Source organism: Salvelinus fontinalis, chromosome 12 (assembly GCF_029448725.1).
Source record: "Salvelinus fontinalis isolate EN_2023a chromosome 12, ASM2944872v1, whole genome shotgun sequence".
Classification (NCBI taxonomy): Eukaryota; Metazoa; Chordata; class Actinopteri; order Salmoniformes; family Salmonidae; genus Salvelinus; species Salvelinus fontinalis.
Window position 1 is genome coordinate 35,367,317 of NC_074676.1, and position 22,820 is coordinate 35,390,136.

Sequence of the window (22,820 nt, forward strand, 5' to 3'; positions counted from 1 at the left end):
TATCCTAAATGAATTTTCCCCGTCTGGTATTTCCACGTTCTCTAACCTTCTCTTTAATCTATCAAAACACTGTTTGATCAGGGAAGTGTTGGCATTTAGTTTCCCACCCAGCGGGGGGGGGGGGGGGGGGGGGGGTCTGATACATGCTCCATCTCATTGTGTAAACCTTAGCTTACCTTCTCTGTTTCACGACACACTCAGCGGCTGTACGTTTTGTTAGTGTTGAATAGAGCTTTCTTATGCTCTGCTGAATCATAAGGCCATCAATAGGACCTGTTGAGTGCAAATAATCCCATTAGCAGTTCCAGGTCTCTCTTTCTCTCTGTCACCCTCTAACTATCTCTCTCTTTCTCTCTCTCTCTCTCACTCTTACTCTCATACTCACTTTTTATCTCTCTCTCTCTCTTCCGCTCTCTTTTTTCACTCTCTTCCTCCTTACTTCCCTTCCTCCCTTTCTCTATCTCTCTCTCTATCCCTCTCTCTCCGCCACATTTTCTTTGTCCTCCCCTCCTCCACTCTGACAATCCCACTTCACTGCACAATCCATAAAGCACATTTCATTGAAAAGGCGAGACTATTCACATATTGCCAAAGTAATTACGAAAGAGACAATCAACAGCAACAGGATGACGACTGTTCCCTTGAAATAGGGTAATTTATCCTTCAAACATAATACAAAACTCAGAGGAGACGGACACCACTGAATTTCACAGAGTTTTAAGTGGCAGAAACCATCCTTCAGATAATGATCCCTTTAAGATGCTGTCAAGGAAATGAATATCATAAAGTGTCAAGGAAATTATTATCATAAAGTGTCAAGGAAATGGTTATCATTAGGTGCCAAGGCCAATAAATACACTCCAGAGATGTTGACTTGCTCAATGCGGCCATTTTAGTTTTCATTCATGGCGCTGTGTCAGTGTGAATGTTAACTGAGGTGGGTGATGGCTGAGGTGGGTGATGGCTGAGGTGGGTGATGAGAGAGAGAGAGAGAGAGAGAGAGAAGAGAGAGAGAAGAGAGAGAGAGAGAGAGAGAGAGAGAGAGAGAGAGAGAGAGAGAGAGAGAGAGAGAGAGAGAGAGAGAGAGAGAGAGAGAGAGAGAGAGAGAGAGAGAGAGAGAGAGAGAGAGAGAGAGAGAGAGAGAGAGAGAGAGAGAGAGAGAGAGAGAGAGAGAGAGAGAGAGAGAGAGAGAGAGAGAGAGAGAGAGAGAGAGAGAGAGAGAGAGAGAGAGAGAGATTCTACAACCACCTAAAAGGAAGCGATTCCCAAACCTTCCATAACAAAGCCATCACCTACAGAGAGATGAACCTGGAGAAGAGTCCCCTAAGCAAGCTGGTCCTAGGGCTCTGTTCACAAACACAAACACACCCCACAAAGCCCCAGGACAACAGCACAATTAGACCCAACCAAATCATGAGAAAACAAAAAGATAATTACATGACACATTGGAAAGAATTAACAAAAAAACAGATCAAACTAGAATGCTATTTGGCCCTAAACAGAGAGTACACAGTGGCAGAATACCTGACCACTGTGACTGACCCAAACTTAAGGAAAGCTTTGACTATGTACAGACTCAGTGAGCATAGCCTTGCTATTGAGAAAGGCCGCCGTAGGCAGACATGGCTCTCAAGAGAAGACAGGCTATGTGCACACTGCCCACAAAATGAGGTGGAAACCGAGCTGCACTTCCTAACCTCCTGCCCAATGTATGACCATATTAGAGACACATATTTCCCTCAGATCACACAGATCCACAAAGAATTCGAAAACAAATCCAATTTTGATAAACTCCCATATCTACTGGGTGAAATTCCACAGTGTGCCATCACAGCAGCAAGATTTGTGACCTGTTGCCACAAGAAAAGGGCAACCAGTGAAAAACAAACACCATTGTAAATACAACCCATATTTATGCTTACTTATTTTAACTTGTGTGCTTTAACCATTTGTACATTGTTACAACACTGTATATATTTAATATGACACTCGTAATGTCTTTATTGTTTTGAAACTTCTGTAGGTGTAATGTTTACTGTTAATTCGTTTTGTTTGTTTCACTTTTGTGTATTGTCTACCTCATTTGCTTTGGCAATGTTAACACATGTTTCCCATGCCAATAAAGCCCCTTGAATTGAAGAGAGAGAGAGAGAGAGAGAGAGAGGGAGAGGGAGAGGGAGAGGGAGAGGGAGAGAGAGAGAGAGAGAGAGAGAGAGAGAGGACAAGGACAAGGACAAGGACAAGGACAGATCTGGTCTGTGTCTCTCTCTCTGAGAGAGAGAGAGCTTCACTACCCCGGCATGGCAAATGACTTCTGCCTGTGTCACGTCTTTACATTTTTAATCATTAAGACTTGAACCCTACAGCAGCACCATTGTAGGAGAGGGAGATAACGTGAATGAGAGAGAGAAAATATGCCTGGGGAACTTTTTTACTGCTGGTCTGTCTGACTGAGAGAAAGTCCTTGGTCATGATATTGATCCTTTTTCGTTTCCTTGCCTCCTTTATTAGATTCTAGTCTGTGGACTCTAACTGGGCCCAGAGGAGAAACCTGCTGGGATTCATTGGCGTGAAATTGTTGATTGCGTCGAAATTCACATTTATAATAGAGGGAGCTGTTTACTTTTTATTTGGCTCCATGTTCACAGATGCCCTGGAATTGAAAGCATAAATCTTGCTGTGGTGAAGTAGGGGGAAAACCCTCCAGAACTGGAAACAGCAGGAATAGAGGGGCCTGGCCCTGCATAGGGAAATAGTGTTACACTGGACTGGCACACACCCCATAGGGACAGAGACGAGGGTGGGGTGGTGGGGAGGTTGGTGGGTGGACTGGCCAAGACTGCAATCTCTCTCTCTATCTCTCTCTCTCTCACCCATGTCATCTAGGCTGAGACTGCACATTTGTCTGCGGCACACCCCCCCAGTTAGTCTGGCCTCTTTCACTCACTCACTCTCTCTCTCCCCCTCTCTCCTCTGCCAGCCGATGAACAATCCTCACAATCCTCCACCGGCTGCTCCCGGGAGTCCTTGGGGATGGAGCATAGCTTCTAGGCTTTCAGGCCTGCCTGTGTTATCCTGGGGAGGAAGCCAGAGAAGGCTGGGCAGCAGCCGCCCTCCACCTGCCCAGGCTACAGTTTATCCCCAGTTAGCCAGCTGGGCTGGGTGGACACTGAGTGGCCACTGAATGAGCTCTCTGGCTTCTCTCTGGTCTCCTCTGTTATGCCTGCTGTGTCTGAAGCTGGAGGAGGATGGGAGGAGGAGAGGAGGGAGGGGAGACACTCAAGAGGCCAGGGCCGGCCCAGCAGTATGTTCCCTCTTTCCTGTCATTGTTGAGAGTCAAGTGCTGCGCTGCATGGGGGTCAGAGTTAGCTGAGCTAAACCAAGACTTCTTTGGAGGATTGTCGTACCACCTCACAGACAATGGGATGGATGAGTGGCCAGCTTTCAACTCTTCTGTACTCCACAGTATCACACTTCCTGATTAGCAGAGAAACATTGCAGTACTAGAGAACCCAGCTGAGAGCCCTGCTATATATACAGTACAGCACCAGTCAGAGCATCCATACGTCCCTGTATGTGTGCTGTAGTAATCCCTCCCTCCTGATCTGTTGATTCATTGTCTAGACATGGCAGGCAGTCCCAGTGTGGATTCAGACTAACTCCTGCCTTTCTTCTCTCCGCTTTGATAACCACCACAAGCTGCTTTTATCCAACACGCTTCGCCTCGCCATCAAATCCCTGTAATCCAACCTAGGGACACGCCATCTTCCACACTCTTCCAGACTTGGAGAACTATAAAAAGCGTGATCCCTACGTTACTCGATACCCGTCTCCTGCCCTCTCGCCCGGGCCCCCGAGATATACTCAGATGTTCTGAGGGCAATGGTTGCTGGGATGCCAGCTGTGGTTTTAATGATTTTGCCCCAAGGCCCCAGATCAGCAGTGAGATAAATATAGTTCTGCTTTTACACAGAAAGGAGACCCATAGCCTTAAACGTCTCCACAAATTGTGTGTATCTGTTCGTGTGTGTACAAGTGTGCATGCATGGATTCCTGGTCTACTGTATGAGTTTGTTCATCTGTATCACAGCTACATGCATCAGTTTCACATATACAGTATGAAGTGTCAGTACAACTCTAGCATGATTGCATGGGTGTAAATATCTGAATATCAAACAACTCCAACATCAAACTGCCTCCTCCCTGCATCTTTTCTCTGCCAATGGAGACTATAACCTGTCCAGGTTTGACAGCAGAGTGGAAGGCAAGTCCTGCATATGCATCACAATTAGTGTCATGCGCTTCACTGCTCCTCCACCCACTTATTGATGGGCTGCTGAATCCAAGCTTTTAATTACAACTCCTCAAAAGAGCTCAGACCTCTCCGAAAAGTTAGATCTCTGATGGTGACAAGAGATATGTGCCGTGTCCAGTGACTGCATTGTTGTAACTGACCCTGTCTCCTCGTGTATCCTTGTTTTTCCTTGGTTGTATTCATTAGGACATACAACATTTTAAAACAAGAATAGGCCATTCGTATTGGACAAGTCCAGGTGATCCCTCCCTGATTCAATCTGTTTTCTTCCATTTGGTGCCTAATGAACACAACCCTTTTTTCCCCCTGACAGACATCGACGACTGCCAGTCAAACCCGTGCCAGAACGGAGGCACCTGTATCGACGAGATCAATTCCTTTGTGTGCCTGTGTCTGCCCAGCTACGGCGGAGCCACTTGTGAGAAAGGTAACATTTTATCGCTTAACACCTCTCTCATTAACTCACATCCCTAGGGAAAGAGAAGGTGGTCATATGTATCAGTGGTGCAGCTTATGACAGAACACCTGTGCTCAGCTGGAGCCCCTCAAAGAGGAAGAATGTCTAGTGGGCATGAATGCAGCTATGCTGTTTGAAAAATGTAAATGGTTTTGAGCCTCCATTACATGAAAGCAGGTCTATGAAAGATAGACAGCCAGCCACAGCACTGTCTGAGAAACACAACACTTTAGGAGAATGTTTCTTTGTAGCACCAAGAGAAAAACCGAGAGATTGAGAAGAAAGGAGAAAGAGAGAAGGAAAGTGAAAAAAGGGGGAGTTTAAATAGAGATGGGCAGTGTACTAATGCATATTTACCCCAGTAGAAGCCCAACCTCTGGTGTTTTCTCACCCACACCGTCAGCCTGTATCCTATCCTTCATCCTTATTTTATGTTTCTCTGGGACTCTGGCAATTGTCATTGTGTTGACCGTATTCACACTCCCAAAAGTGATATTGTCTGCCTGCACTTTGTCCCAAATTTCCCGCAGTTTTATTACATTAACAACAATGGCAATTTCCTGCGCAGCTGATAATATTCTAATCTATATATTTCAAAATGTCAGTACATGTGAATATGTGAACATACTGTATTGTACTGTAATATGTAGTTCAATTATCATTGAAGGATGCACATCTCACCTGTTGTTTTTGCCTGAAAATGTGTACTATTGATGCAACTGTTGAACGCTGCAGATTTGGTTGCATCCTTAAACCGGCCTCTCTCAAAGACAGACCATGGTTTACAACATGGTTTACAACATGGTCAATAATTGTGGCCCTTATCTCATCAGAGACCACTGCTCTTGGTCTTCCTCTCCTTTGTCCTCTACACATTCTCCCTCTCCCTGCCACTCTTCTTTCCCCAACAATCTGTCTTCCTCTCCTTTGTCCTCTACACATTCTCCCTCTCCCTGCCACTCTTCTTTCCCCAACAACCTGTCTTCCTCTCCTTTGTCCTCCACGCATTCTCCCTCTCCCTGCCTCTCTTCTTTCCTCACCAACCTGTCTTCCTCTCCTTTGTCCTCCATGCATTCTCCCTCTCCCTGCCACTCTTCTTTCCCCACCAACCTGTCTTCCTCTCCGTTGTCCTCCACACATTCTCCCTCTCCCTGCCACTCTTCTTTCCCCACCAACCTGTCTTCCTCTCCGTTGTCCTCCACACATTCTCCCTCTCCCTGCCACTCTTCTTTCCCCAACAACCTGTCTTCCTCTCCTTTGTCCTCCACGCATTCTCCCTCTCCCTGCCTCTCTTCTTTCCTCACCAACCTGTCTTCCTCTCCTTTGTCCTCCATGCATTCTCCCTCTCCCTGCCACTCTTCTTTCCCCACCAACCTGTCTTCCTCTCCTTTGTCCTCCACGCATTCTCCCTCTCCCTGCCTCTCTTCTTTCCTCACCAACCTGTCTTCCTCTCCTTTGTCCTCCATGCATTCTCCCTCTCCCTGCCACTCTTCTTTCCCCACCAACCTGTCTTCCTCTCCGTTGTCCTCCACACATTCTCCCTCTCCCTGCCTCTCTTCTTTCCCCACCAACCTGTCTTCCTCTCCGTTGTCCTCCATGCATTCTTCCTCTCCCTGTCACTCTTCTTTCCCCACCAACCTGTCTTCCTTGATCCATGTTTCCAAACTAAATCATTCCGAAGCCGTCCTCTTTTGTCTGTTTGGTTACGAGACTAAAACGAGGACACTTGGGTCGACTTTCAAGCCGAAATTGCAATCAGCTGTGTTTGGAATGATTAAATATTCTGCTGAGATTTTCTATATTTTTAAATCTGGTTACTGCAGAAATGCACAACATTTGCCATCATTACGTTTTGAATGCTTTTTAACAGTTTTGGAAACAGTGTGTTAACATTTGAAAACGTGCTGCAAATATATAGTTTTGCAGGTGGGGGAGTATGAATGAGAAGATTTTGTGTGAAAGCAATAAAAATTATTCACAGTTTGGTCCACATACACTTCTGTTTCGCTGACTGTGTGAAGAGTTTTGACAATGTGACTTCAGTCTTGACCAATGCATGTTAGCAATTGAAAAAAACTGTAATAAGACCACACATAAATGATTCAACCCTGTAGAGAGGAGATCTCAATAGACATTTCTAAGGAAAACATTGAACCATGATCATGGAAATAAGGGGACAGAGAAAATATATTTGTTCAGATACTATGAAGAACTATGACACATACACTACATGACCAAAAGTATTTGGACACCTGGTCGTCGAACATCTCGTTCCAAAATCATGGGCATTATTATGGAGTTTGTCCACAGAAGATGTTGTAAAATTGCAATAGGAACTTGCTTCCATTCAGCCACAAGAGCATTAGTGAGGTTGGTCACTGATGTTGGGCGATTAAGCCAGGCTCGCAGTCGTCGTTCCAATTCATCCCAAAGATGTTCAATAGGGTTGAGGTCAAGCTCTGCAGGCCAGTCAAGTTCTTCCACACCGATCTTGACAAAGCATTTCTGTATGGACATCGCTTTGTTTGCGTTCTCCTGGCATCCGCCAAACCATGATTTGTCCGTCGGACTGCCAGATGGTGCAGCGTGGTTCATCACTCCAGAGAAAGCATTTCCACTGCTGCAGGGTCCAATGGTGGGGAGCTTTGCACCACTCCAGCCGATGCTTGGCATTGCACATGGTGATCTTAGGCTGCTCGGCCTTGGAAACATATGAAGCTACTGACAAACAGTGATTGTGCTGATGTTGCTTCCAGAGGCAGTTAGGAACTCGGTAGTGAGTGTTGCAACTGAGGACAGATGATTTTTATGCTCTACACGCTTCAGCACTCGGCGGTCCCATTCTGTGAGCTTGTGTGGCCTACCACTTTGGGGCTGAGCGTTGTTGTTCCACTTCACAATAACAGCACTTACAGTTGACCGGGGCAGCTCTAGCAGAGCAGAAATTTGACGAACTGACTTGTTAGAAAGGTGGCATCCTATGACGGTGCCACGTTGAAAGTTACTGAGCTCTTCAGTAAGGCCATTCTGCTGCCAATGTTTGTCTACGGAGATTTACTCTGTTCCATCTGACTGCGCAATCCACTTGATCTCCACTATAAAAAAATTATTTTAGACTAATATTTAGTTTTCAACAGAAGAGATTTCTATAAACCGTACTGTCTGTCTCTCCGACATTTGCAACATTGTTTCAATATTCCAATTAGACTAATATTGACAGAGATCTCGACAGTGGGGCCTCAGCTAGGAAGGCTAGCAGCGTGTTAAGGTGATACAGTATGTGCTATGTAACAGTTGAGGTGATACAGTATGTGCTATGTAACAGTTGAGGTGATACAGTATGTGCTATGTAACATTTGAGGTGATACAGTATGTGCAATGTAACAGTTGAGGTGATACAGTATGTGCTATGTAACAGTTGAGGTGATACAGTATGTGCTATGTAACAGTTGAGGTGATACAGTATGTGCTATGTAACAGTTGAGGTGATACAGTATGTGCTATGTAACAGTTGAGGTGATACAGTATGTGCTATGTAACAGTTGAGGTGATACAGTATGTGCTATGTAACAGTTAAGGATACAGTATGTGCTATGTAACAGTTAAGGATACAGTATGTGCTATGTAACAGTTAAGGTGATACAGTATGTGCTATGTAACAGTTAAGGTGATACAGTATGTGCTATGTAACAGTTGAGGTGATACAGTATGTGCTATGTAACAGTTAAGGATACAGTATGTGCTATGTAACAGTTGAGGTGATACAATATGTGCTATGTAACAGTTGAGGTGATACAGTATGTGCTATGTAACAGTTAAGGTGATACAGTATGTGCTATGTAACAGTTGAGGTGATACAGTATGTCCTATGTAACAGTTGAGGTGATACAGTATGTGCTATGTAACAGTTGAGGTGATACAATATGTGCTATGTAACAGTTGAGGTGATACAGTATGTGCTATGTAACAGTTGAGGTGATACAGTATGTGCTATGTAACAGTTGAGGTGATACAGTATGTGCTATGTAACAGTTGAGGTGATACAGTATGTGCTATGTAACAGTTGAGGTGATACAGTATGTGCTATGTAACAGTTGAGGTGATACAATATGTTCTATGTAACAGTTGAGGTGATACAGTATGTGCTATGTAACAGTTGAGGTGATACAGTATGTGCTATGTAACAGTTAAGGATACAGTATGTGCTATGTAACAGTTGAGGTGATACAGTATGTGCTATGTAACAGTTGAGGTGATACAGTATGTGCTATGTAACAGTTGAGGTGATACAGTATGTGCTATGTAACAGTTGAGGTGATACAGTATGTGCTATGTAACAGTTGAGGTGATACAGTATGTGTTATGTAACAGTTGAGGTGATACAGTATGTGCTATGTAACAGTTGAGGTGATACAGTATGTGCTATGTAACAGTTGAGGTGATACAGTATGTGCTATGTAACAGTTGAGGTGATACAGTATGTGCTATGTAACAGTTGAGATGATACAGTATGTGCTATGTAACAGTTGAGATGATAAAGTATGTGCTATGTAACAGTTGAGGTGATACAGTATGTGCTATGTAACAGTTGAGGTGATACAGTATGTGCTATGTAACAGTTGAGGTGATACAATATGTTCTATGTAACAGTTGAGGTGATACAGTATGTGCTATGTAACAGTTAAGGATACAGTATGTGCTATGTAACAGTTGAGGTGATACAGTATGTGCTATGTAACAGTTGAGGTGATACATTATGTGCTATGTAACAGTTAAGGATACAGTATGTGCTATGTAACAGTTAAGGATACAGTATGTGCTATGTAACAGTTGAGATGATACAGTATGTGCTATGTAACAGTTGAGGTGATACAGTATGTGCTATGTAACAGTTGAGGTGATACATTATGTGCTATGTAACAGTTGAGGTGATACAGTATGTGCTATGTAACAGTTGAGGTGATACAATATGTTCTATGTAACAGTTGAGGTGATACAGTATGTGTTATGTAACAGTTAAGGATACAGTATGTGCTATGTAACAGTTGAGGTGATACAGTATGTGCTATGTAACAGTTGAGGTGATACATTATGTGCTATGTAACAGTTGAGGTGGTACAGTATGTGCTATGTTTTATTTTTATTTATTTTTTTATTTCACCTTTATTTAACCAGGTAGGCTAGTTGAGAACAAGTTCTCATTTGCAACTGCGACCTGGCCAAGATAAAGCATAGCAGTGTGAACAGACAACAACACAGAGTTACACATGGAGTAAACAATAAACAAGTCAATAACATGGTAGAAAAAAGAGAATCTATATACAATGTGTGCAAAAGGCATGAGGTAGGCAATAAATCGAGTAATTACAATTTAGCAGATTAACACTGGAGTGATAAATCATCAGATGATCATGTGCAAGAAGAGATACTGGTGTGCAAAAGAGCAGAAAAGTAAATAAATAAAAGCAGTATGGGGGGTGAGGTACGTAAATTGGGTGGGTAGTTTACAGATGGACTATGTACAGCTGCAGCGATCGGTTAGCTGCTCGGATAGCAGATTTTTAAAGTTGTTGAGGGAGATAAAAGTCTCCAACTTCAGAGATTTTTGCAATTTGTTCCAGTCGCAGGCAGCAGAGAACTGGAAGGAAAGGCGTCCAAATGAGGTTTTGGCTTTAGGGATGATCAGTGAGATACACCTGCTGGAGCGCGTGCTACGGGTGGGTGTAGCCATCGTGACCAGTGAACTGAGATAAGGCGGCACTTTACCTAGCATAGCCTTGTAGATGACCTGGAGCCAGTGGGTCTGACGACGAACATGTAGCGAGGGCCAGCCGACTAGGGCATACAGGTCACAGTGGTGGGTCGTATAAGGTGCTTTAGTAACAAAACGGATGGCACTGTGATAGACTGCATCCAGTTTGCTGAGTAGAGTATTGGAAGCTATTTTGTAGATGACATCGCCGAAGTCGAGGATCGGTAGGATAGTCAGTTTTACTAGGGTAAGTTTGTCGGCGTGAGTGAAGGAGGCTTTGTTGCGGAATAGAAAGCCGACTCTAGATTTGATTTTGGATTGGAGATGTTTGATATGAGTCTGGAAGGAGAGTTTGCAGTCTAGCCAGACACCTAGGTACTTATAGATGTCCACATATTCTAGGTCGGAACCGTCCAGGGTGGTGATGCTAGTCGGGCGTGCGGGTGCAGGCAGCGAACGGTTGAAAAGCATGCATTTGGTTTTACTAGCGTTTAAGAGCAGTTGGAGGCCACGGAAGGAGTGTTGTATGGCATTGAACCTCGTTTGCAGGTTAGATAGCACAGTGTCCAAGGAAGGGCCGGAAGTGTACAGAATGGTGTCGTCTGCATAGAGGTGGATCAGGGAATCGCCCGCAGCAAGAGCAACATCATTGATGTATACAGAGAAAAGAGTCGGCCCGAGAATTGAACCCTGTGGTACCCCCATAGAGACTGCCAGAGGACCGGACAACATGCCCTCCGATTTGACACACTGAACTCTGTCTGCAAAGTAGTTGGTGAACCAGGCAAGGCAGTCATTAGAAAAACCGAGGCTACTGAGTCTGCCGATAAGAATATGGTGATTGACAGAGTCGAAAGCCTTGGCCAGATCGATGAAGACGGCTGCACAGTAATGTCTTTTATCGATGGCGGTTATGACATCGTTTAGTACCTTGAGCTTGGCTGAGGTGCACCCGTGACCGGCTCGGAAACCGGATTGCACAGCGGAGAAGGTACGGTGGGATTCGAGATGGTCAGTGATCTGTTTGTTGACTTGGCTTTCGAAGACCTTAGATAGGCAGGGCAGGATGGATATAGGTCTGTAACAGTTTGGGTCCAGGGTGTCTCCCCCTTTGAAGATGGGGATGACCGCGGCAGCTTTCCAATCCTTGGGGATCTCAGATGATACAAAGGAGAGGTTGAACAGGCTGGTAATAGGGGGTGCGACAATGGCGGCGGACAGTTTCAGAAATAGGGGGTCCAGATTGTCAAGCCCAGCTGATTTGTATGGGTCCAGGTTTTCCAGCTCTTTCAGAACATCTGCTATCTGGATATGGGTAAAGGAGAAGCTGGGGAGGCTTGGGCGAGTAGCAGCGGGGGGGTAGGGGCTGTTGGCCAAGGTTGGAGTCGCCAGGAGGAAGGCATGGCCAGCCATTGAGAAATGTTTGTTGAAGTTTTCGATTATCATGGACTTATCAGTGGTGACCGTGTTACCTAGCCTCAGTGAAGTGGGCAGCTGGGAGGAGGTGCTCTTGTTTTCCATGGACTTTACAGTATCCCAGAACTTTTTGGAGTTAGAGCTACAGGATGCAAATTTCTGCTTGAAAAAGCTGGCCTTTGCTTTCCTGACTGACTGCGTGTATTGGTTCCTGACTTCCCTGAACAGTTGCATATCACGGGGGCTCTTCGATGCTATTGCAGTTCGCCACAGGATGTTTTTGTGCTGGTCGAGGGCAGTCAGGTCTGGAGTGAACCAAGGGCTATATCTGTTCTTGGTTCTGCATTTTTTGAACGGAGCATGCTTGTCTAATATGGTGAGGAAGTAACTTATAAAGAATGACCAGGCATCGTCAACTGACGGGATGAGGTCAATATCCTTCCAGGGTACCCGGGCCAGGTCGATTAGAAAGGCCTGCTCGCAGAAGTGTTTTAGGGAGCGTTTGACAGTGATGAGGGGTGGTCGTTTGGCCGCGGACCCGTGGCGGATACAGGCAATGAGGCAGTGATCGCTGAGATCTTGATTGAAGACAGCAGAGGTGTATTTGGAGGGCAAGTTGGTCAGGATAATGTCTATTAGGGTGCCCATGTTTACGGATTTAGGGTTGTACCTGGTGGGTTCCTTGATGATTTGTGTGAGATTGAGGGCATCAAGCTTAGATTGTAGGACTGCCGGGGTGTTAAGCATATCCCAGTTTAGGTCACCTAACAGAACAAACTCTGAAGCTAGATGGGGAGCGATCAATTCACAGATGGTGTCCAGGGCACAGCTGGGAGCTGAGGGGGGTCGGTAGCAGGCGGCAACAGTGAGAGACTTATTTCTGGAGAGATTAATTTTTAAAATTAGAAGTTCGAACTGTTTGGGCATAGACCTGGAAAGTATGACAGAACTTTGCAGGCTATCTCTGCAGTAGATTGCAACTCCTCCCCCTTTGGCAGTTCTATCTTGACGGAAAGTGTTATAGTTGGGTATGGAAATCTCAGAATTTTTGGTGGCCTTCCTAAGCCAGGATTCGGACACGGCGAGGACATCAGGGTTGGCAGAGTGTGCTAAAGCGGTGAGTAAGGCAAACTTAGGGAGGAGGCTTCTGATGTTGACATGCATGAGGCCAAGGCTTTTTCGATCACAGAAGTCAACAAATGAGGGTGACTGGGGACATGCAGGGCCTGGGTTTACCTCCACATCACCCGAGGAACAGAGGAGTAGCAGGATGAGGGTGCGGCTAAAGGCTATCAAAACTGGTCGCCTAGAGCGTTGGGGACAAGGAATAAAAGGAGCAGATTTATGGGCGTGGTAGAATAGATTCTGGGCATAATGTGCAGACCAGGGTATGGTGGGGCACGGGTACAGCGGAGGCAAGCCCAGGCACTGGGTGATGATAAGAGAGGTTGTATCTCTGGACATGTTGGTCTCAATGGGTGAGGTCACCGCATGTGTGGGGGGTGGGACAAAGGAGGTATCAGAGGTACGGAGAGTGGAACTACGGGGTCCATTGCAAACCAAAACAATGATAACTAGCCTGAACAACAGTATGCAAGGCATATTGATATTTGAGGGAGACATGCAGTAAGGCGTAAAGTGATTGCAGGTCTTGATTGGGAGAGCTAGCTAAAACAACAGGTGATATAACAGCAGCTAGTCAGAGCTAGCTTAAACAACAGGTGATATAACAGCAGCTAGTCAGCTAACACAGCAACAGTAGGTAAAAATGGCGACGGCTAGGCAGAGAGGGTCGGATTAACTACACACAGATCCTGAGTTAAAGCACAGAGCCGACAGATAAAACACAAATAAACGGAATGGAGTACCGTGAATTAATAGACAGTCAAGCAGGCATCAGCTATGTAGCCAAGTGATCATAGTGTCCAGGGGGCAGCCGTAGATGGGGCAGTGAGGCCTCCACTAAACTAGCCCGCGGCGTTTAAAGTTAGTAGCCCGGGGGGAGGTCTGCTCAGACGGAGGGGGTCTGCTCAGACGGAGGCCGGTTGAGGGCACAGCGGATGGGCTATTCATCTGCAGACCAGACGTGGTCGTGTCGACAGAGAATCCAAGCCGGATGGCGATGGCGAAAGAGAGGTTGTCTGTTCAGATAGCAGCCGATATGCTCAAGACAGCTAACGATTAGCGTGCCGCAGTTAGCATATGGGCGTTCAGGTTACGTCGCGATGGAGGGGCCAGTTGAATAACTCCCTCGGGCAGATAACGTCGGTATCCCAGTCGTGAAGGCCCGGTGGGGCTCCGCATCGGCAGTAAACGGGTCCGGATAGGTGATTGTAGCCCAGGAGTGGCTGATGGAACTCTTCAGCTGGCTAGCTCCGGGATAATTGGTGTTTGCTCCGGAATTGATGTTAGCCAATAGTCACTCGGATAGCAGCTGGTTAGCTGCAAGATCCAGGTGTAAATGTCCAGAGCTTGCGGTAAAAATCTGGGGATATGGAGAGAAAAAAGGTCTGGTATGCTCTGGTCTGAGTCGCGTTGTACAAAACTGGCAATAGTTTTCCGAGCTAAAGGATAGCTGATGAGCGCTAGCTGTGGTTAGCTGAACTACTAACGTTAGCTTGTGAGCTGGCTAACTTCTGGCTAGCTTCTGTTGTTGATTTCGGATACGAGGTGAATAATACCTTTGAGGGAAAAAAAACAGATCCGCACCACATTTGGTGAGGTGGGTTGCAGGAGAGTGTTTTGAAGTTGAGTTTTTAAGAAGAAAAAAATATATATAAAAAGAAATGCGAAGAAAAATATATAAAATATATATACACGGGACAGGACAAGGACAAAGGACATCTGACTGCTACGCCATCTTGGATTCGAATGTAACAGTTAAGGTGATACATTATGTGCTATGTAACAGTTGAGGTGATACAGTATGTGCTATGTAACAGTTGAGGTGATACAGTATGTGCTATGTAACAGTTGAGGTGATACAGTATGTGCTATGTAACAGTTGAGGTGATACAGTATGTGTTATGTAACAGTTGAGGTGATACAGTATGTGTTATGTAACAGTTGAGGTGATACATACAGTATGTGCTATGTAACAGTTGAGGTGATACAGTATGTGCTATGTAACAGTTGAGGTGATACAGTATGTGCTATGTAACAGTTGAGGTGATACAGTATGTGCTATGTAACAGTTGAGGTGATACAGTATGTGTTATGTAACAGTTGAGGTGATACAGTATGTGCTATGTAACAGTTGAGGTGATACAGTATGTGTTATGTAACAGTTGAGGTGATACATACAGTATGTGCTATGTAACAGTTGAGGTGATACAGTATGTGCTATGTAACAGTTGAGGTGATACAGTATGTGCTATGTAACAGTTGAGGTGATACAGTATGTGCTATGTAACAGTTGAGGTGATACAGTATGTGCTATGTAACAGTTGAGGTGATACAGTATGTGCTATGTAACAGTTGAGGTGATACAGTATGTGCTATGTAACAGTTGAGGTGATACAGTATGTGCTATGTAACAGTGGTTTTTAGTACAGGTAATATCTCTCTGGAGAGTGAGAAGTCTGAACATGAACTTGATAAGGATGGCTAGGCTACCATATTTCAGTCACAGAGACACGGTGTACTACACACCACTGTTACATAGCACATACTGTATCACCTCTCTGGGATATGTGGGACGCCCTCGACAAAAGCCAGTGAAATTGCAGGGCGCCAAATTCAACAGAATTTGATTCAACAGAAATCCCATAATTAAAATTCCTCAAACATACAAGTATTTTACACCATTTTAAAGATAAACTTCTTGTAAATCCAGCCACAGTAACCAATTTCAAATAGGCTTTACGGCAAAGCACACCAAACGATTATGTTAGGTCAGCACCTAGTCACAGAAAACCATAAAGCCATTTCCAGCCAAGGAGAGCCCTCACAAAAGTCAGAAATAGCGATTAAATTAATCACTAACCTTTGATGATCTTCATCAGATGGCACTCACAGGACTTCATGTTACACAATAAATGTGTGTTTTGTTCGATAAAGTTAATCTTTATGTCCAAAAACCTCATTTGAAATTGGTGTGTTATGGTCAGAAATGCATTGTCTCAAACAAACATCCGGTGAAAGTGCAGAGAGCCACATCAAATTACAGAAATACTCATAATAAACATTGATTAAAGATATAAGTGTTATGCATGGAAATATAGATAAACTTCTCCTTAATGCAACCGCTGTGTCAGATTTTAAAAAGGCGAAAGCACACCTTGCGATTATGGTAGGTCAGCACCTAGCCACAGAAAAACATACAGCCATTTTCCAAAGAAAACGGTCCCGTGTGGCTCAGTTGGTAGAGCATGGCGCTTGCAACGCCAGGGTTGTGGGTTCATTCCCCACGGGGGGACCAGGATGAATATGTATGAACTTTCCAATTTGTAAGTCGCTCTGGATAAGAGCGTCTGCTAAATGACTTAACTTCTACTGCCTCAGAAACCTGGATCCGGGAGCACCCCCCACCCCCCACACACTGTTTAGCATAGCTAGCATAGCTTCACAAGTAGATAGTAGCATCTAAATATCATTAAATCACAAGTCCAAGACACCAGATGAAAGATACAGATCTTGTGAATAAAGCCACCATTTCCGATTTTTAAAATGTTTTACAGGGAAGACACAATATGTAAAGATGTACATCTATTACCTAAAAACACATTAGCATAATCCACCATCTTTTATTTGTCCACCAACACCAGTAGCCATCACCAATTCGGCTAAACTAAGATATTTATAGCCCCTAACCAACAAAAAAACTCATTAGATGACAGTCTGATAACATATTTATGGTATGGGATAGGTTTTGTTAGAAAAATGTGCATATTTCAGGTAGCTGCCATAGTTTACAATTGCACCCACCGTCACAAATGGACTAGAAAAACTACTTAGAGCAACGTGTTTACCTAACTACTAATCATCAAACATTTCGTAAAAATACACAGCATACACTAATCGAAAGACACAGATCCTGTGAATACAGACAATATTTCAGATTTTCTAAGTGTCTTACAGCGAAAACACAATAAATCGTTATATTAGCATAGCACATAGCACATAGCAGCCCAGCATTGATTCTAGCCAAAGTGAGCGATAAAAGTCAACATCGCCAAAAGATATTAATTTTTTCACTAACCTTCTCAGAATTCTTCTGATGACACTCCTGTAACATCATTTTACAATATACATATACAGTTTGTTCGAAAAGGTGCATATTTAGCCATACAAAACCGTGGTTACACAATGAAAATAGTAGCAAAACAAGCCTGAAAATGTCGGTCGCCATCTTTCAGAGTGATCTAGTTTAATTAATAGCTAATCATATACTTGACTAAAAAATACAGGGTTTACAGGAATCGAAAGACAAATTAGTTCTTAATGCAACCGCTGATTTACATTTTTAAAGTTATCCTTACTTTTCAATACAGGGTTCGCCAAGTGAAGCTATACCAAACAAAATGGCGAAATATGCGTTTAAAATATTTCGACAGAAACACGATTTATCATATTAAATATTGCTTACTTTGAGCTGTTCTTCCATCAGATTCTTGGGCAATGTATCCTTTCTATGTTATAAACGTCTTTTGGTCGATAGATGTCCTCTGTCCTTCGAAATGTCCACCACCAACGACCGACACCCCAAAACGTGTCCAAAGTTTCAGAGTGCACAACAAATAAATTCCTCTAAATCGCACTAAACGGATATAAATTGCTATAAAACGGTTCAAATTAACTACATTATGATGTTTTTAACACCTAGAACGAGTAAAAACATGACCGGAGAAATATTGCTGGTTAGAAAACGATTTGGAACGAGGCAGGTCCGATGTCCTTCACGCTTCAGGCGCACGACGAGAAAGGGCGGTCTCTATACATTTTGGTCTTTTATAATGGCTGTGAAAATCCCATCGATTCCATTGAAAGCGTGATGACGTACAGACACCCAGAGGAAGACGTAGGCAGTGTCGGTTTCTTCATAGCATTCACTGTCGCCTTAAAAACAGACCCCAGATCAGAGGTAAAAAAAATTGAAATCTGAACCCTGTCATGAAAAGTGCTGTAGAAATTGTTCTGTACAACTCAGAGACAAAATTTCAACTTCTATAGAAACTAGAAGGTGTTTTCTATCCAATAATAACAATAATATGCATATTGTACGATCAAGAATTTAGCACGAGGCAGTTTAATTTGGAGACACAAATATGCTAATGCGGAACAGCACCCCCTATAGTTCCAAGAGGTTAAATGTAAATGTAAATGAGAGGTGTCACAAAAGTCAGAAATAGCGTTATAAATATTCACTTACCTTTGATGATCTTCATCAGAATGAATTCCCAGGAATCCCAGTTCCAAAATAAATGTTTGTTTTATTCGATAAAGTCCATCATTTATATCCAAATACCTCCTTTTTGTTCGCGCGTTTAGTTCACAAATCCAAACTCACGATGCGCGGGCAAGTCCAGGTGAAAGTTCAGACGAAAAGTCATATTACAGTTCGTAGAAACATGTCAAACGATGTATAGAATCAATCTTTAGGATGTTTTTATCATAAATCTTCAATAATGTTTCAACCGGACAATTCCTTTGTCTTTAGAAATGCAATGGCACGCAGCTAACTCTCACGGGCGGGCGCGGGACTGAGCTCATGGCACTCTGCCAGACATCTGGTTAAAACAGCTCTCATTCTCTCCCCCTTCACAGTAGAACCTCAAACAAGGTTCTAAAGACTGTTGACATCTAGTGGAAGCCTTAGGAAGTGCAATAGGACCCCATAGACACTGTATATTCGATAGGCAATGACTTAAAAAACTACAAACCTCAGATTTCCCACTTCCTGGTTGGATTTTTTCTCAGGTTTTTGCCTCCCATATGAGTTATGTTATACTCACAGACATCATTCAAACAGTTTTAGAAACTTCAGAGTGTTTTCTATCCAAAATCTACTAATTATATGCATATTCTAGCTTTTGGGCCTGAGGAGCAGGCAGTTTACTCTGGGCACCTTATTATCCAAGCTACTCAATACTGCCCCCCAGTCCCAAAGAAGTTAACACGCTGCTAGCCTTCCTAGCCGAGGTCCCACTGTCGAGCTTTCTGTCTCCTCTTATTTCTATATCAGTTCTCTCTCTGTCTTTCGTTCCTCCCTCTCTTTCTCTCATCTCTTTCTTTAATATCCTCACACCTGTTGATGTTTCCATCCTGAACTCTGATGCCATACCATTCTTACCCCTCAAAGTTTACTACTAACTTCTCGTCTGTCCCTTCTTCTCTCTTCCCTTTCTCCTACCCTCTGCCTCACCTTTTACCAGTGGTGGGCCGTCAGGACCTGCAAGGCCTTCTCTGCTGGCCTAAACATCATCAGAATATAATTTTTTTTTAAATATATTTTCCCACAAATATGTATTAAATTATTCCCCAGAGTAAGCGTTATACTTTTCATTTCATAGCTTTCCTCTTGGTTGCACTGCTTCCAGCCCCAGGTTGAGATTTTGAGGGCTGGTCTTTATGTTAGATCTTTTATCCAATCATATTCAGCCATCATGTGTTGCCAGGGGTCTAAAATCTGTCCTCAGGCCTTCAGAATCAACAGTGCGGGCACTTGTAGCTTATAGTGAATGGAAATTAAAATTTAGTGTCAACCAATCAGCTTTAGAGTTGGCTATTGTACGCCTTCTGGCTGGCTCCAGTGTTACACAGGAGCCAGCTAGCAGGCGTAGTGCGTGTACGTCTTTTGATTGGATTACCAATATTGAGAGGCAGGTCCTATGGAGATCTAGGAAACTGAATTTGATAAACGAATTAATTCGCGTACTACTAAGCTGTTTTTTCAACCCACAATGGCGGAAGGAGGAGAAGATATCGATTTGGTCGAGGATATAATTATAACGCCATTCTCAAGACGAACTTTTCAAGAAAAGTTAGACATTGTAAGGAGAGGTCGCCCGACGCCACAAAGCCTGTCACAGGCGGGAAAGTGCTTCGTTCGCTCGCCACTTTCAAAGTTTCAACTACGAGCGCTGTCAATGGCTCACAGGCTCCTTGGCTCCGAGAAGCACTGCAAACTGTACTGCTGGGAATGCCTATTATTTGCAAGTGATCGATTTGGTGTTTGGAGCCACACTGGCTTTGCAAACTTGAGTTGTCTAACCAAGGCAGCAACGAGACACCAAAGTACGGCTGGGCACTAACAAGCAATGGTGCTTTTGAAAACTTTTGGGGACACCGGAGTGGATCTACAGCTCAAAGAACAAACGCGCAGGGCAACGGAGCTGCACAATGAAAAGGTGAAGGGAAATATTGAAAAGACTCATTGATTGTGTCATGTTTTTGAGTAAATACTGTTTACCCAAAAATGTCAATTTGTCAATTTCAAGGTGACGCAACGCCTGGTTATACTGCGTTTCTGTCTAAATGTATAGTTTCTAGAGCCATGGCATCATAATAAGGTGGATTAATTCGGGTGGGACTGTGTAGTACCTCACTGAAGGCCCAGGCCCCAGGCCCACGGCACGCCACTGCCTTTTAACTCATCCCCCCCCCCCCTGCTCCTCTCCACAACAGCATCAGGAAGTCTCTTCTGGCATGTGTGGATTGTACCGTGTGTTAGCGTTAGTCAATGTCTTTATACATTAATAAAAGCCCTGGGATACTTCTCTGTCACGGAGAATCATCTGTTCCCTGCACGGCCGCGTAGTCTCTGGGCTGAGATCTCCTGGGCGTTATCACACACACACACACACACACACACACACACACACACACACACACACACACACACACACACACACACACACACACACACACACACACACACACACACACACACACACACACACACACACACACACACACACACACACACACACACACACACACACACACACACACACACACCACACACACACACACACACACACACACACACACACACACACACACACACACACACACACACACACACACACACACACACACACACACACACACACACACACACACACACACACACACACACACACACACACACACACACACACACACACACACACACACACACACACACACACACACACACACACACACACACACACACACACACACACACACACACACACACACACACACACACACACACACACACACACACACACACACACACACACACACACACACACACACACACACACACACACACACACACACACACACACACACACACACACACACACACACACACACACACACACACACACACACACACACACACACACACACACACACACACACACACACACACACACACACACACACACACACACACACACACACACACACACACACACACACACACACACACACACACACACACACACACACACACACACACACACACACACACACACACACACACACACACACACACACACACACACACACACACACACACACACACACACACACACACACACACACACACACACACACACTGTATCCTACTATTCCTCCCTGACTCACTGTGGCGTGATGTTTCTCTCTTCGCCCGCCATCCCAACTCCAAAGCTTCTCCCCCTCACTCCTTACTTCAGCAGAAACTACACATGGAAGAACTCCTTCACATACAGATAGAGCACCACCAGGCACTTCCACTGTCTTCTATCTGACGGGAAAACTGACAATCCACACAGCTCCTACCAGCTAAGTTACTGTAGTACTAAAGTACCAGTTCTCAAGAGCGTAGACAGAGTTTGATCAACAACCACATACAGAGCGCTCCAATCCCCAAGAGATAAATCGCAGCTCCTCCCTAGGCTTGTGGTTGCGGACTGCTGCCTTTATGTACAGAAAGAATACCTCCTCCTCACGTGATGCTTTTGCTCTGAGAGTTGGAGAACGCCACTGATTTGTTCCTTTTTTCTCCTCCTTCTCCCTGCTTGCCTGCTTTTCCATACGTTGCATAAATATGTATTTGCATTGTGGAGAGAGAGGGAAGTTGGAGAGGATTGTTGTCTGATAAAGGTGTTAAATCCCCCTGTGTGTTGTAGAGCTTGTGGGAGTGATGAATGCCTGATTAACCTAAGCGTAAAATAAACGCCTGAAACTAGATCCACTACGTACTGGTCTTGACAAGAAGGGGAAAAAACTGTTGTGCGGGAGAGGAGAGGAGGATGTTGTACAGGAAAGGAGATGAGAATGTTGTGGAGGAGAAGATAGGAGGATGTTGTACAGGAAAGGAGATGAGAATGTTGTGGAGGAGAAGATAGGAGGATGTTGTACAGGAAAGGAGATGAGAATGTTGTGGAGGAGAGGAGAGGAGGATGCTGTACAGGAAAGGAGATGAGAATGTTGTGGAGGAGAAGAGAGGAGGATGTTGTACAGGAAAGGAGATGAGAATGTTGTGGAGGAGAAGACAAGAGGATGTTGTACAGGAAAGGAGATGAGAATGTTCTGGAGGAGAAGATAGGAGGATGTTGTACAGGAAAGGAGATGAGAATGTTGTGGAGGAGAGGAGAGGAGGATGCTGTACAGGAAAGGAGATGAGAATGTTGTGGAGGAGGATGTTGTACAGGAAAGGAGATGAGAATGTTGTGAAGGAGAAGAGAGGAGGATGTTGTACAGGAAAGGAGATGAGAATGTAGTGGAGAAGAGGAGGATGTTGTACAGGAAAGGAGATGAGAATGTTGTGGAGGAGAAGAGAGGAGGATGCTGTACAGGAAAGGAGATGAGAATGTTGTGGAGGAGAAGAGAGGAGGATGCTGTACAGGAAAGGAGATGAGAATGTTGTGGAGGAGAAGAGAGGAGGATGTTGCACAGGAAAG

The 22,820-nt window shown here is 44.4% G+C and overlaps 1 protein-coding gene across 1 annotated transcript in view; it reads left to right on the plus strand.

Moving 5' to 3' along the window:
• The window catches only part of LOC129867246 (neurocan core protein-like), a 310,382-nt gene that overhangs the window by 200,791 nt on the left and 86,771 nt on the right, over positions 1 to 22,820 (plus strand). The window contains exon 11 of the mRNA XM_055940524.1: positions 4,629 to 4,742. Coding sequence (XP_055796499.1) covers positions 4,629 to 4,742 — 114 coding nt within the window. The remainder of the gene's footprint in view (positions 1 to 4,628; positions 4,743 to 22,820) is intronic.